Source organism: Protopterus annectens, chromosome 3.part1, assembly GCF_019279795.1.
Source record: "Protopterus annectens isolate FY-2018-M chromosome 3.part1, PAN1.0, whole genome shotgun sequence".
NCBI classification, from domain to species: Eukaryota; Metazoa; Chordata; order Ceratodontiformes; family Protopteridae; genus Protopterus; species Protopterus annectens.
Genome location: NC_056732.1, coordinates 1,606,203,694 through 1,606,220,707, shown reverse-complemented (window position 1 = coordinate 1,606,220,707; position 17,014 = coordinate 1,606,203,694). Strand labels below are relative to the sequence as shown.

General features: G+C 41.2%; 1 protein-coding gene across 2 annotated transcripts in view; it reads left to right on the top strand.

Annotated features, from left to right (window-relative positions):
* VPS50 (VPS50 subunit of EARP/GARPII complex) overlaps positions 1-17,014 on the top strand; it is a 2,487,651-nt gene that overhangs the window by 1,794,318 nt on the left and 676,319 nt on the right. For both annotated transcript variants that reach the window (XM_044067641.1, XM_044067642.1), the window contains exon 17: positions 9,629-9,719. In XM_044067641.1, the coding sequence (XP_043923576.1) occupies positions 9,629-9,719 (91 nt within the window). The remainder of the gene's footprint in view (positions 1-9,628; positions 9,720-17,014) is intronic.

Sequence of the window (17,014 nt, the reverse complement as noted above, 5' to 3'; positions counted from 1 at the left end):
AAAATATAGTTTACTTATAAGGCCTGTCTGAGGCTAGATTTTTATCCATAAGATCCCCTTTAAGTCAATTTCTCAGCTGGTCACTTAAAACATGTAGTCTACTGACAGGACCTGTATAAAGCTGGATTTTTTTAACCTGTTTCTCTTTATACTCCTGACCCATTAACAATTGTGCTGTCATCCCCTATTGCCCCATACACTTTCCTAACCTCCAGCATCCTGGGACATCTGGAGATAAACACGAGATGTGAGGATCACAGCTGTCACCCTTGGGAGAATAGCAGATTTTTTTTTTTAATGTTCTAATACCCCCCTCCTCCCATTGGAAAGAAAGCGTAGTGCATTTTCTGCTGTGAGCAATGTGCATGTGTTCTTCTGCCCAGCCATAGTAAAAGCAAGAATGAATACATTCCTTGTCAGGCTTGTGTTTCCCCTTGTCTTTAGTGTGATAGTTGCATCCAGAGCTTTCCAGTAGGTGGAGTTTTTGCATTGGGACTCCATTAATAATAGGCCTCCCAAAGATAGTTAGGCCACTTTCTGGCCGCTCGCTTATATCACCAATTGATTACGCTGAACTCCAGTGACTGGGTCACCAATTGAACCCCAGTCATCTGGGTAATATCATTGTCATTAATCCCCCTTTTCATATTTTCTTCATAGGGCCAGGGTGTGTCATCAACTGTCACCATCTTTGTCAATTCATGTCATTCTCATACCTTCCTCAGAGGTCATGTCTGACTGTCACAGGTCTTCTGTCATGTGATCCATCCCTTTGTTGGACACTCATATTTCTTCTTGTCATCTTCCTGTCTCTCTCTCAAATCTTTATCACTTCATCTTCTACATATGTGTCTGAACCACTGTAGTCTGTTCTCTTTTACCTTCTGTGCAGTTGGAGCTACTTTGACTTCTGCTCTTATGTCCTCATTTCATCTGTACCACAGTGTAGATCTTGTCACCTATCTCAGACTTCATCTCCATCACTTTTAGATTCCTTAACTGCTTGGCCTTCACAGATCATTTTCCTGTACCTTGCAGTAGTATAGGTTGCACCACTGTTTTGTATGCTTGCTTTTCAGCTTATTTGCCATTCTTCTGCCGCACACTACCCTGACATTCTGCAGCATTTACCTACATCCCCTCTGATTCTAGCTTCGACCTCCTCTTTCAGAATGCCCTTCTCTTCAACCATCATTACCAGACACTTGAAATTGTAAACCTGGTTTATTTTTTTCCCTTCTTTTTCAGTCATCAGTTTCTTCTGTTTTCTCCCATTTGCTGCCATGACATCTGTCTTGTCTATGCTATATTTCATCCCCGTAGGCCTTTAGTTTTGCATTCCTTTCTATTCCCTTATATGCTGAGGTTCTTGCTCAGAATCTGCTTGTAATGCCAAACTGACTGCATACAGCAACTTTGTTGATCTCTCTCCTCTGACCTGTTTGCTGATGTAGTACATTACCAGTATGAACAGCATTGGGCTCAGAGCTGAACCCTGATGCACATCTACTCCCACTAGGAACCCCTGTCTGAGTCTGAACACTGTTCGTACTTGTGTTATTGCATCCTTGTACATAGCCTTCACTAATTCTACCAGTGTTTTCAGGAGTTCAAAACACCACAAGACTACCCAAGTCAGCTTTCTTGGGACCTTGTCATATGCCTTCTCCAATTACAGCAATGACCACTTTTTATTTTTACCCCATCTGTAGCTTCTTCTCAAAAACCTGTCTCTCTGCAAACACTAGGTCAGTTTTTCTGCTTCCTGGCATGAAAATGAACTGCTCATACCCTTCTTACTTTCTACTGCTCTGTATATTCATTTATTAATCACCCTCTCCAGCACTTTCATGCAAGATAACAGGAGTTTGATACCTTTATACTGTCCACAGTTGTGAATATCCCCTTTGTTCTTATATACTGGCAGCAGAATGTTTATTTTTTTTCAGTAATCTGGGATACACTGTCTGTACTGTTATGAGTACTGTCTACAGACATTTCTTGATCATTCCTGATCATATCTGGTTTGACCTCATCTGAGCCTGCTGCTTTCCCTGACTTCGTTTTTTTTTGTGCTGTTCTTACTTCTAAAGGAGTTCTTCTTTCTCTTTCATCATAAGCTGTATGGGGTAGTATAGCTTCTGAGTTTTTTCTTTCATTCAGAAGCTGCAGAAAGTACTTCTTCCATCTGCCTTTGATGGCCTGTGGACTGATGAACAGGTTGTTGCTGGCATCCCTTATGAAGGGTGTCAGATCACTCAGATGACTATATTCTTTATCTTTCTGTCTTTGCCTTGCAACCTGATGTTACTTTGTGCCATCTGCTGAGCCACTTTCCAGAATTTGGTACAGTGACTATAATAACTAGTATTTTGCTGTTGCGACTGCTCTCTTAGCTTGTTTATCAACCAGTATCCCTTTTTAGCCTGGTACATTTCCATCTCCCACTTTTTCCAGCACTCCTCCTTTCTTTTGATAACTTCCTGGACTTCTGCATTCTACCACCAGCTTGCCTTATTTCCATACCAGGTTCAGCTGCATATCTGTTCTTTAGTCATCATACATGCTTCTTTGAGATGCGTGTGACGCCCCTGCACTGGCCCAGTAATCAAGGAGCCTCAATCCTCACCATTAGCACCAGTGAGGGATGTACACATTGGGAGGATGACAAATACATGCAGTAAAGTACAATTTACCTTAAGAGCACACAGAGATCACAGTCAGCCTGGGTCTGGTTTCTCCCTCTTTCTCCAGATCCCCAGTAAGACTCCCCACTGGCACAGCTATAGGATTAAGATCTCAGCCAAGCGGTCAAGCCAAACCCACCACCATCTCTGTCCAACCAGTGCTTTGTGTCCCTGCCCTAGTAGCTGACACACACATTGAGATTTGATTTATATACAAACACACACACTCCTGGAAAAAGCTGGCACATGTTTACTAGCTATGCCCCCTTCTGCCCATACTAAAAGGTAGTTATCACTGTCACCAACCAGCTCTTTATCAGCTACTATTAGGCCCTTGCCAAAGGGCTACCAATCCTACTGTGTGATGTTACTATTATCCAAATGCTAAGTGTGACCAAGACTCGCAAGGCTATTTAAGAGTGGCCTGTACAGTGTCACCAAATACATATGCAAGTACTCTAAGGGCTTAAATATCTCTAAACAAGCCGGCTTAAATATCTCTAAACAAACCAGCCACAATTAAAAGGTTTAAATATATTTAATAATAGATAATAAAAGAACAAGACAATATTCAGTAACTCAACACAGTAACGACAGAGTTCAGAATCACAGGAAATATTTTAAAACAACATTGCAGGACAGTGTCACATAAATACAGAAAACATCTAAACTAATTTTACTATTTTTCTATCTATATGTAAGAGAAATCACTTTTCCTTAGTTACTTACTATTAGCAAGGCAAGTGCTGATGAGAGGATGTTTCCAAGTCCAAAGACAAATACAAAATGCACAGACTCACCGTTCCCAAATTAATAATACACATTACTGGTGGGTTAGCTGGATGACATCACTATTTGTCACCTGCCTTCAGTTCCCAGGCTAACAGATACCAACAGAGGCTTTAACATCTCTATGGGAGAAGTACATATCTCTCAGAAGTTTGCCTAGAACTGGAAGTCATAAATCAATTAACACTTTTACATTTGAAACCTAGTAATTATTTCTGTTTCCAGGCAATAAAGAAACCTCTAGCTGTAGACATCCTGTCTCGTTCAGTGAAACTGGGAGATAAACACAATCGTAAAATAATTCACTTATTTTCTTAGGGTTTGCAAGTCAACTCTGTTCTTTTCCAGTAGGGTACACTGTGGTAACATTCCGGAAGCTCAGTACATAACATGCAGTTCAACACAAACTTCTGCACCAGTAGGTTAATGTACATATAACATGTAGTTCTCTTACATTTGTAAGACAACCCTATGGATCATATTAATATTCACAAATGACATGCGATTATTTACAAAATTCCAGATAGCTGGGCTGGCAGCCTCACAGCACTGACATTCTTTTTCATCTCCATCTATTTCCTCCTCTTTCTGAGATGTTAGAATCCTAAGTAGTTCCCTAAAATCTTGTACCTTCTTTCTAGTAAACTTTCAGGTCATTAAAATCTTGTACCTTCTTTCTAGTAAACTTTCAGGTCATCAGCCTGGTCTCTATTGACCTTAGAGACTGATTATGAGCACTGCTTGCAACTGATTGTGGCCAGCAGTGTTTTATGTTGTGTGCAATGGGGATAACTGACGTCTCTGACTCTAACCCAGTGCTCTCTCTTCCTAAACCATGTGTTATCCACCATCAAGCCATTTGCCGACAGAAATATTAAATGGACACTCCTTTATGCCTTATGTCCCAGCCATGTGGACCAATGCAGTCCTCATACCCTATATATCTTTATATCTGTCCTGATATCAGCATTCAGGTCCCCTGTTGTCAACACCAACTCATATTGAGGGAGTTTGAAGTAGAAACACCCAGCATGTTTTTGGGAGGTGGGAGGAATCGGTCAGAGACAGATGAAGAATTATTAGGGTTGGGAGGTTGACATAATGGTTAAGGTGTTTACTATACAGATACAGGAACCTGCAAACTCCATACAGGAGTTGGCTTAAGGTCAGGATTGAATCTTGTACCCTATGCCTTCTACCTTGTACATGGGAGGCAAAGACCTTAAGCATTATATCAACCATTATACCCTTAGTTTCGGTTGTTGAAAAAATGCCTCTACCATAACCTGTTCATACCCTGTGAACTCTAATGCAATGCAAAATATTTAAACCTGTGAAAAAAAATGACCTGGCCATTTAGAGTCTCCTGCTTGATTCTGAAATATTGCAACACCCTACACTATGCAGGGGGAGTCTCTCTAAATTGATGATAACTTATTATTGTTATTATTCTCATCAGTTATAGATGTCATCCATTTAGGCTACCAGCAGGCATAATTGCTTTAGTTTTCCATTGCTTATTTAGCTGTAGCATTGGGCACAGAGGCCAGAACCAAACACAGTATATCCGTTTCTTTCTTCCAACCCATATTGGTCTTGCTGTGCTCCCCACACACCATCACTCCATGATTTGAAAACTGACTTTGGAGAAGATACTTTCTCATATTGCTGTGCATTAATTCTGTCTCTCCTTCACTCCCTCACATGTTCAAAAGTTGTGTAGTATGCATTCCTCCTCAGTGGGATGCAGTTTACTTCATCGACAGTTCATTTTGGCAACAAAGTGTACTGCAGAGTTATTTTACCAAGCCGTCATTTTATCAAATGTTTGTGTATCAACAAGTCATTTTTCTGACTTACTAGCCAGTAACTTGAATGTACTAAATCTGGCCAAATTACTGGCCCCTGTGTCTCAGTGTCTTTTTTCACACTGGGGGAGCAGAAATTAAGCTGTTGGCCAGTCTGCAGCCATATTGGAATTCCTACATATGCATTGTTTTATTATGAGTGCATGGAACCCGCAATATATAATGCTTGAAGCAATGGTGTCTGTCGGTCTGTTAGAGCAGATAAGATAATATTCAAAACCTTCTGCTGTTTGATGACTGTGAGGCAGTAATACTGCATACATCTCTTTGCGGTATTAGATTATTCCTTTACAACATGCTGTTTGGCAATGTGTACATCAGTACTTGTATATGCCAGCCAGCCTTAGAAAAATATTCTTCTTGGTTCCTACCTGGTGGTGTGAAGGTTTGCTCAAGGTAATGGGCACTGTTGATGTGACACCCTGACTCCATGTAGACTGTGGGTGAAAAAGAGGAGTTGATGCTGATGCTGGTTGTCACCTAAGTATTAGAGATGTTTGGAAGTGGAAATTTAAGGCTCTTGGCATGTCTTTTAACATTGTCACTATCTGGAAAATTATTAGAAGGGTTTGGGGATTTCTTGAGGAGATTCTTGCCAGGTAGAATTGTGTGTATCCCTGGTATGTTTTTATTGGGTATACAGGACAAACAGGGCTGAGCCGTACGCCAGTTTAAATTGGACTATTGAGTGCTAGTCTCCTTTTTAACAAAAAAGACCATCATTGTCTTGAAAGAAGGTATCCAATCCACCAGTGATGTAGGATTTATCATTTTAAACAGAATTTGGGAAATTAATTCTTTGATGGATAAAATGCTTGAGAAAGAGAGAAGGGTAATTGAGTAGAATCTATGGATCAACAGTTGGTATAACATCTACCCTGTAGAGATACTGGTAATACTGGTATTATAAATGATTGCGGGGAGTTCTTAAATGAGCTATGCCTTCCCCTATAGCTCTGAGAACTTGAAACTGTGTTGTTTAGATAATTCTAGATTGATTAGATGATGTGATGTTTCTCTCTTTTTTTAATTTTTTGTGTTACTGTAAGAAGTTTGCTTTGAGAGGGCCGTGATTGTAAATGAAGGTTTGACCCAGGCATCCGGGGTGTGGATGCTGTTGTGGCTGTTTCCATATGTTCTGTGGCTGCTAATTTGCAAGGTGTTGTATATGTTTAAATGTTTCTCTTTTTTATAGCTTTTTTCCCTGCTTATTATATTCCTAAATGCTTTGAGTATTATGTTAATTGTATTACTGCATAGTGAATGTTAAATTAAAACTCTGAATTTGTTCTTTCTGTAGTGGTATTTGTTAAAGGTAATACATGCAAATTATTCTTACCTATGGTAATGAAAGTATTTGCTTTAAAAACAGAGAATGTTAACTTGCTGGCCATAGGTTCATTGGTGTTTACTATGCTAACGACCACAAGGGCCTTTTTAAGCCTAGCTATGCATCACAAATCTCTGACAAGTTCTGATACCCTTGATAAGTGTAAGCATGGGCCTGGGAGATGAACCATTTACAGGTTACCTGTTTGCATTAGAGACATAGGTGCCAAACCAGGGATGAATTTCCGGTTTCCCATCCAGTTGTCCAAGTTGCACTTGAATTGGGTTAGGGAGGAACTCTACTTCACATGGATGGGGAGCCTGTTCCATAGACAGGGTAGTCTCTGGGATACATACCTATCTCTCCAGCAGATCCTGATTATATCACAGGCAAGGTTTAAGTCATTAGAATGGGTAATTCTGGTACTGTTTGTTTTGTGGATATGCAGGAGGTCCATCAGAGTAGGGTCTGACAATGTCCTGTATGTCAGGCATAAATCTCCCCTCAAAAGCCTGTAGGAGACAGAATACAGGGATAGGGCCTTGAGGTGGTCTGCATAGGGCATATTACTTATGCCCTGTATTCTTTTAGTGAGGAACCTCTGTGGACATTCCAGTTGTTGGATGTGCCTGGTTAGGTACATACCAAAGGGGGCATTGTACTCAGTGATGGGTGTGATGAATGATGAATACAGTGGAACAATGACTTCCTTGGACTTAGATGCCATACCTTTGTTTATAAGTTGCAACTTGAGTTGATTTGTGAATATGTGTTAGCATCCATCCATCCACAACCCCTTTTCCCATTTTTGCACATGGGGGTCAGGGTGTCACTTTAACAGTGGCAATCATCTCTCGCCAAGATTCACACCACAGGGTAGCAAGTCCTGCCTGTTCTTCCATACACATAGTGGTGCAGCAGATAGCATTGTCTTACAGCAAGAGGTTCGCTGGTTCAAATTTTGGCTTGGGTACCTTCTGTGCCGAGTCTGTATATCCTCCCTCTGTTCCTATGGGTTTCCTCTGGGTGCTCCTGTTTTCTCCCGTATTCCAAAGACAATGAGTAGATATACTGTGCACTCTAAGTTGGCCAAGTTCAGTGTGTTTGTGGGTGTGATTTGTGTTACCATGTTCTTCAATTAAGTGCTGTAAAATACTTGCATGCTCTTCAGTTAAGTGCTGTGAAATACAATCAAGTAACCAGAAAATCATAAGCACTCACAAACATTCAAGTCATTGGGTGTTATTGGCAAGAACGCTGACTGCCTTTCAGGTTTTCAATTATAGGTTCATAGGAGGTTACTAGGCTATTGGTCCTATGGCCTTTATAAGCTTAGCCATGTTATACCCTTGTTCCCTTATTGACCAAGTTGTATGGTCTATATTTACAATGTGAATTTATGATCAGCACTGACTTCCCTTACCTAAATGGGACAGGTGGCACCCCCCAGGGTAAATTTATGGTCTCCCATTCAGATATACTTAAAAAGGGTCATTGAGGAGCTCTGTTTTACGTGACTTGGGAGTTTGTTCCAGAGCAGTGGCAATTTCTGAGAGGCATCTCTCTCTCTCCAGAATGTCCAGCTAATGTCGCAGGGTAGGTTAAGATCCCTAGAACAAGTGAATCTTGTCCCATCTGACTTGCAGATGTGCAGCATTTCCATTAGGGCAGGGGTCCAAGATTGCTCTGTAGGCCAAGCATAAGTCACCTCTCAGCAGCCTATAAGCTACAGAGTACAGTGACAGGGCCTTCAGTCTGTCCATGTAGGTCATATAGGTTATGTTTATGAAAAGTTATAATGGAGGTGGACAATACTCTGTTTGTTACACTACTACTTTTTCCAGCAGAATGATGCCTTTTAGTAATCTTTAGTAGTAGTTGTGCTTCTAGTTTAGCCTGTTTATCACATCCTAAACCTTTGTAGTGCCTTTTGCTCAGTTTGGGAACTGAATCCAAGTCTACCGCAACTGAAGTATCAAATTAATCCACTACCCTGGTAGCTCTTTTAAAATTGATTTGATCTGTCTAGCATTTTCTTTTTGTATTTAAGTCTTCAGAGTTTATTCTGTCATTCTGTTGAAAACAAAAACTGGTCCACAGAGAAGAGATTCTGTTGCACAAAAGTTGAGCAGGGACATATGTAGTTGTGCTCTTTATTTATGAGAACTGTAGCCATCTACCACAAATCTAGGCCTTACTATAGTTAGTGTGACAGGTAACTGGATGTCTAGTAAGAATTAGTGTCACAGGTAAACTGGATGTCTAGTAAGAGTTTTTCATGGTAGGTAGCAGGTAGATCCCCTCTTGTTCTTGCAGAAGTAGAATAATTCTTGCCATTGATGGCTTCTTTGTTGGCATAAGCAATCCATTGTCAGTCTCTTGTAATAAACTTCATTGAGACATTTACCCAGCACTGTCTTGTAAAGATAAATCATGTGCACTGTAAACAAGGTGGAATACATTTGCAAATCTTGCATTTATTTTGAAGGGCATGTATGTACAGTTATGAACCAAGTTGGAAGGTAATTGGAAAAAAAGAGTTGATCAGTGCAGAATTTCAAGTTGTACAGTTAAGTGGGCAAAAAAAAATTAGTCAAGTAATTATAGTAGCAATAGTAAATAGAAAAGGCCCAAATACATTTCATTTCTGTGGGTGTTTTTTATGCAGCCCACATACCAGAAAAATGTTTGGAAATTTAATTTCAGCTGTTAATCCTTGTGCAATGAAATGTATGCCTTTGTCCAGTAATATTACCATTCATTTCATTATTAATACAAGGAGATTTTGTTTTCTGCAAATGTAAGCTTAGGGATTTTAGGTGGTGGTTTTGTATAGCTCATGGTTCAACAGTTTTCCTGATTCCTTTAAGGTCTACCGACAGCATTAATAACCCATTTACAGTCAGGATAACTCTGAAAATATTAAAACAGTAATTTCTTTGTTAATGTTTCAGGACACGTCTCGAGGAACTACGAATGTTTTTAGAAAATGAAACCTGGGAACTTTGTCCTGTAAAATCCAGTTTTAGTATTTTGCAGCTGCATGTAAGTTAACAGTTAAGCACTTCTTTTCCACTTATGTAGTTGCATGCATACTTACCGTTGGAATTTTGTTTTTCTTACAAATAAGTTGTTTCCTTAAGGCTTGTCATGTTTCACTGGTAACACCAGTAATTGGTTGTGCTGCAACATAAGGCAGTAGCATGGACGTTGCCAAACTTCAGATGTTAATGCAGGCACCAGGGTAAACATTAATCAGTGATCTGAGAACACCACTGACCATTGAGTTCCCATCCTTGATTAGCACAACATAAGATGTGCAAACGCCACAAACTTTAAAGTACTGCATCTCTTCATGTTGAATTGTCAGCCTTTAGTGTAAAAGCAACTGTTTTGTGTGACTTTTTGTGCATTGCATTACATAGCTACATAGATGTATTTCAATGGCAAGTTTGGAAACCATTGAATACAGAAGAGTTTTTAATTCTTTAGGTAATTCAGAGATATGTTTGACTTTGTGAGCTGTGATGATGAATCACCTGCAGGTAATATCATATCTAGGATTTATAGACCCAGCAGCTTTTTTTTCCTCTGTATCAACACTAGTACCTACAATTCTTACATAAATGCACGCTTGATGTTTTTTTCTGCTGCTGAGCTCAGCTTAACTTGTAGATAACCGTCATTTGAAAGAATCACCGCTTCCTTGAAATTCATTTCACTTTGCTGTGTGGCACAGAAGGATAAAAACACATCCCAGGTGACCCAGGATTTATTAACCGTTCAGACACTGGAGAAGCTGACCAGAGAGGGATGCAATTGAGCAGCTGGTATTCAGTTATGCTTCCCATGGGAAGTGTGAGATGGTCAAACTTTTGGGAGGTTGAACACAGCTCCAGAGGTGTGTGCTCCTGAATGGTATGTGTAAGAAGCCAAAAGCCACTTAGGTGTCATATTGTGGTACTTGTACACCTACACCTGAGTGGTTTTGTTGCACACAATGCACACATTCCTTGGGAAAGAGGAGGGCATGGCAGAAACGCATCTAATAGTAATAATGATAATAATAGTTATAATAATAATAGTAATTTTGTAATACTGTCCAGGATGATAACCCATCACTAATCAGCTTAGTCCCCAGCAGTAGTTGTTATGACAGGCAAAACTGATCAGATAGAGGTGGCTGGATGGTTTGGGTGCTCAAGCAGAGAGAATTCAAAAAGAATATTAAAAACAAATTCCTTAAGAAACATTTAAGTTCTCATACAGTCACTAGGTTTTTTTATTATTCTGATGATGTATAGTACAAAAGCCTCTGCCTCTGTTATTTTATCTGTTTATTAAAGGTTCAAGATCTTTCTGAGACTTTTTTTTTTGTGTGTGTTTTGCTTTAAATATTGCTTGGCTTGGTTACTCTGTGTAGCTCTATCTTTGCGAATGTGTCCCTTCAGTAATTATTTACTTTTATACATTCCAGACATCTTCATTTGTGTATCCTGCCTGTAAAATTTTTTTGTTTGTCTACAGGATCATCAAAAAAGTTCCGCTTCCTGCAACCTTTTGACCCATTCTTTCCTCCATTGGGGTGGGAGTCCTCCTGCCCATTTATTCCCCAGAGGGAGCAAGAGTTCAGTGAAAGTAAGCAGACTAGTCTGCTGTGAACTGTCTTATCTCTGCCCCCTGTGTAGTCTTTTTATTCTGGGTGATACACCTGCATTCCTGTAGGTGCTGCCTATGCAGTTAAGTCAAACTGCCTCTCTCCACTGAGGATGAGCAGGCTGCCATCGGCCGCTCATCACGGGTGTGTACAGATATACTCTTTGTATTCTACTGACAACATTTTTTTATGAGCATCATATCAGCATGGATTTTTTCGGGTCATATTATGTCTACAACAGTATAAATGAATGCCTTTAACAAAAGATTCAATATTGCTAATCTGAAAACAATATATTTAATAGTTTTAGGGGGGTACAGCAGAAAATGTTGCTTACATTCATTAACTGGTTGGGGAGAAGCATTTTGAGAGATGTGTCCAATTTTAAGTGATAGGGCGGGGGGAGTTTTAGCACTAAGAGCTTGTGAGTACAAAATTGGAATTTTCTAGCTACACCCCTACCGCTCACTCCCATCCTCCGCTACCTGGACCCTCAAGAACCCATGCTGCTATTCGAACATGGGTAATCTGGGTTACAGTCAGGGCTTTATCACTCTGCACCATGGATCTGGGTTATCTTACCTGTAACCTAACCTTTCAGTGTAAAGGTGCAGGAAAAATTGGCTTGGAATCATTTAGTCAGTTATTTATTTACATTTTAAAGATAAGACTTTAAATGTTGTGGGTTTTCTTGATTTCTTCTCTTGAAAAGTCATTCAAGTTAGTTTCTTAGGTTGTCTTAAACATTTAGAATTTACGCAGTCTAACTGAATAGTTTACAATATTTTGAGTGATTTCTGACCCCTCCGAAACACACACATACCCTCTCAGACTCAAACCCATATAATAATGATTTGGTGTAAAAACTGACCCTGCTTTAGCATAACATTTATGTCTCCCTTTTGTCATTTTGTTTAACGATCCCTTCTCTAGGGCAGAAACAAATCCTTTAAATAGTGATCCCAGGTTTTTGATCTTTAATGTATTTCTAGCATTCCCCTATCATGATAGATTGTCAAATATTGACAAGGATTTGCTCAGGAGCAGTACTTTATTTTTCACTTACAAAATAGTTCCCATTAATACCCAGCATTTATAGTAGTAGTTCTTTCACTGTCAAAATAGTACTCCCTGCAATCTAGCATGTTCTTTAACTATTTATGTAGTTATATGTTATTTGAAGTAGCCACGTGCTGTGATTTGCTTATATTTTCTTTAGAGCATGGTCTGACACCAACTCAGTTTGTAACTCTCCTTTCAATTGCACTATCAAAGTAATTGGTTTTAGTATTGATGCTCCTCTTGGAACACTGACTTAGACACAATTTTGATAGCTGTTTTTTAACACTGGCACAATAAAAAAGAGGTTTTTTTTTGCTTTTAAGCCCTTGGGGGTGAAAGCATGAACATCAGAACCTGATGGTCACTATCCATTGAGGCTCTGTGCCAATGTGTCTTTGACACTGGTGCTTGGGAAGCTCATTACCGCAGTTTTCAAGTTTTTAAGGTGCATCCTTCAGTACCTAAGACTATTTCCAATCTATGTCTAAACCTATCATGACTTCACAAAAGAAAACATGAAGTCGAACAGGGTTTCTGAGCCAGAATCTTCCTCTGCCTTTTTCTCACCAGATAGCTTTCCACCAAGGGAGCACGTCAATACGTCATGCAAGTGGAAGCATATAGATTTCCAGAAGAACTGTCCTAACCCATACAAATGAAGAGCATAAGGCTGATTCCCCAGTTACTCCCCTTGATGACCCCAAATTCAAGGGGATTTTACAAACAATGTAGAAAAAAGGGGGAAGGCCCATCACTCTGTCTTCATCTTCTGATAAAGTGTTGCAGGAAACATTTGAGTCTGTACCTTCCCTTTATTGGATTGAACCTCCTATGGAAGAGATGGTGGCTGCTGTCACACAGGAAGCATAGAAGGTACCTGATACAATGGTATATGTGGCTAGGGAGCTGGACAGGATCCAGTGAAACTCCAAATACTGGAAGTCCTGGTTGCAGACTGTATTACTGCTGCTGTGACCTTAAAGAAGCCTCCAACACCACAGGGCCCTGCAGTCCAGCCTCCAGAGGAACAGCCAATGGCCATGGGCAGCTCTGAGAAGTTGTCTAATGTCCTCTGTGTTTACCATGAGGGAATTACTTAACCAAGCACTCATGTTGGAATTCCAACATACCATTCTGGGTTAGATTTCCCACTTGCTGGGAATGGTGTCACTTGCACAGCTGAAGAAGCTTGCTACTCAGACATCTGTATCTCCCAGCATGAGTAAACTTATTCTGTGTCAAACTAGTGATGTTATGTTGTCCATATCTCACCTTCATTCTTGCTGTTTGGGTTCGGAGCTGATCCTCTGCTCCAACTCAGCCATATACTATAGATCGAGAGCTTTTACTGGCTCAAGGCTAGCCCCTATCCCAGCATGCCTAGCAGTAGTTGCCCAGATCTCGTTTGGTGCTTGCAGCGTCGAGATTGCAGATACTGGCTCAGGCTAAGTGTTTTTTCTCTTATTATATTTTTGAACAAATTTTCTAGTTTAGCTTATCTTTTTTGTTAACTGTAGTTGTCCTTCGTATTTCTACCTATCCCATCTGAGTGACTTGCTTTTCTGTGGATTAACCGTTTTTTCTCTCTGGCCTTTCCCGTCTTCCAAACCCATTTAAATTAGAGGGTTGTTCTTCCTTTTCTTGCCTTTCCTTTAACTTTTAAGTAAGGAGTTGCCATTTAAGTTAGAGGCTCTCCTTAGGTGGAGAGTTCGCCATTTAGCTTAGAGGCCCCCCCCCCAAAAAAAAAAAAAAAGATATTTTTTGTCTGTTATTGCATAGTTTTCTTATTAGTAGTCTATAACCTTTAGACATAGTGCTGTTCTCTGTTATGTCCAAGGATACTGCCAAGGATTCAAAAGCTTTGGGTTTCAAAAAGTGCGACTCGTATGAAGGTCCCTACCTGAAAGACAAATATGTATTTGTTATGGACAATACTTGCTATATCTAGGAAATGCATAACCAGAAGGTGAAATTCAAATACACCCCTGACCTTGGAAGAATTCTACACTTTAGACCTTGGAAGAATTCTACACTTTACTGAAGACAACTGCATTGATGAAAATAAAAATGAAAGAACTACGAATCTATCCCAGGCCATTGGTAAATAATCCTTGGAAGAAAGTTATATCTTTGTTGGATACTCTGCAATAATCAATATTGTATCTCTGATAACTGATCTGTTAATTCTATATTTAATAACATACAGTGTATATAATTGAAAGTCAGGCTGTTATAAATATTGTATATAAGTGTTTAAAACGTTATTTAAAAATATTATGTAAATGTTATTTTAATTGAAAATAAAAAAAAATATTTGAGGGAAAAAAAAGTGCGACTCGTGCTGCAAAAAGATGTCCCTTACGGATGAGCACACACGTTGCATATATTGTTTAGGACTTGTTCACCTGCAGGATTCGTGCTCTATCTGCCATGCTTTTAGTTCACGAGTCCTGCAGGAGAGAAAAAAACAAGTTAATCTTGAGAGGTTTACTGAAGACCCCCTTTGATGCTGCTATGGAGGGGACTCAGCAAGCAAATACATTGGACAAAGTCAAGCCTTCATCCTCTTCGGCACCGGGTTTGGACCCATCTGAGGACAAGGGCAAGCCACAAGCTAAGTCAGACCCGACTTTTGGTTCTGACAAGACATCTTCAGCTACGGCTCCATCTGTGTTTTCGGAGCCAGTAAGGTCACATAAGCGTTCCAGGTCTCCTGCCTTGGAATTGGTGCGGTCTGCTCCTCAGTCACCATTGTTGCAATCTTTTGCGAGTAGTCACTGGTCTTCAACCCATTCCTCTCGGTCATCCAGGAGCCTCTCAGATGATGATGTGGAGTGGGTGGTAAAGAGGCTTCTTGGGACACCAGTATTAGCCAAAATATGTTCGGGCCCATCCCAGATGGAAATGGTGCTGACAGCCCAAATAACACCTGTCTCGATTCCTCCTCCGACTCCTCTGAGTTCGGTGACGGAGTGTATGGAAGTTGTAGTGGTGGAAACATCGGTTCCAGTAACCTCCTCTGGTCTTTCGGTTCCAACAACCTCTTCGATCTCCTCGATACCCCCTTCTATCGAGGGATCTGGGAGCCAATGCTGCCTCATTGGCTTAGAGGGAGGAAGCGCCATTGGACCCTTGTCTGACCCTACTCTCCCTCCTTCGGCGCAGGTCAGCACAGCTCCTACATCAGCCTTAGAGCCATCGCCCTTGGTTCGGATGAAGTCTCCTGCTTCTTCGGAGCTGGGGATTCTTTTGGGTCGGGACTGTGATGCCTTTGAGGTGATGAGCGTGCTGTCTGCTGAAACAGCTCTACCCTCGGCATCATTGGCTCCTTTGCCTTTTGTGCCAGTGTTTGCCTCCGAACCTCCCCTCTGCCCCAAGCATAGGGAACCCATGCTCCAGGACGCCCCATTGAGCGATCCCACCTCATCCGAAACCTCCCCTGAGCATCCCTCGTAAGAGGACTTGCAAGAGGAAGCATGTGGACTCGCCTGAGTCCCTGACATCAGACACAGACTTGGATGACTCAGAAGGGTCCTCATGGTCCCCTTCTGAAGATGTCTCTTTTTCAGACATCTTAGAAGTCCTTAGACAGAGGGGTGACTGGAAGTCCCTTGCCCCTTTTGAAGATGAGTCAGTGTACCAGGATGCATTCGGTTCCCAACCCTCCACGTCTTGAGTATCTCCTCCTTTCGACCCACTATTGCACGTAGTGAGTCGGAAGGCTTGGAGCTCTCTAGATACGATGGAACCAGTTCCGCGGAGGCCCAATAAATTCATTACAGGCCCTGAAGATAGGCTCTTCTTATCTAAAGTTGTTCCTGTTGATGCTATGGTGGGTGCAGCAGCCACCAAGAGGGAATTAGCGGAAACAACTTCTGTCCATTCGCCGAATAAAGAGTCTACTACAATGGACATTTACGGGAAGCATATGTTTTCTTCAGTGACTTTTACACTTAGGTCACTGAAGTATTTGTCCCACTTTACAAGGCTTCAAAGGAAGTCAAGGAGTTAGGAAATACCTTACAGGATCCTACAGCTGCAGGAACTTCGGACAAGGCAGCTTCTCAGCTTGTGACCTTGACTTCAGTGGTTAACTCCTCCATGCGGCTAATTTTTTATACAGCTGATGGGTGAGCAGGGCAGCAGGTGCAGGGGTATCCTTACGCAGACACTCCTGGATGAGACACTGTCATTTTGCGGAGCCCTTCAAGTCTTCCTTTGCCAGTGCCACCCTTTGATGGCTCATCCCTGTTCAGGCCTCAGGTAAAAGAGACTCTTACCAGATGTGAACAAGATGGTAAAACTCTTTCTGCCGTGGGATTAAGTTTTTCTGCTCCATCTAGGCCCTATCCTAAAGGCCAGAAAAGTGGGAAGATGTGGTTCCGGAAATCCCAAGGAGTTTTGCCTGACACACGTGGAGATCTTTTCCCCAGGGGCAGAGGGGGAAATAATGGAAGATGCTGACCTTGTGGCGGGGGGGGGGGTGTCCGCAGAATCAGGCAGACAGAGATACCTTCTCTGGTAGGCACTTCCAACACTCCTGAAGGGAGGCCCGACTGTCCAACTCTGGAGACAGTTGTGGGGGGAGATTATCCTTGTACCCAAAAGCCTGGCAGGCAAT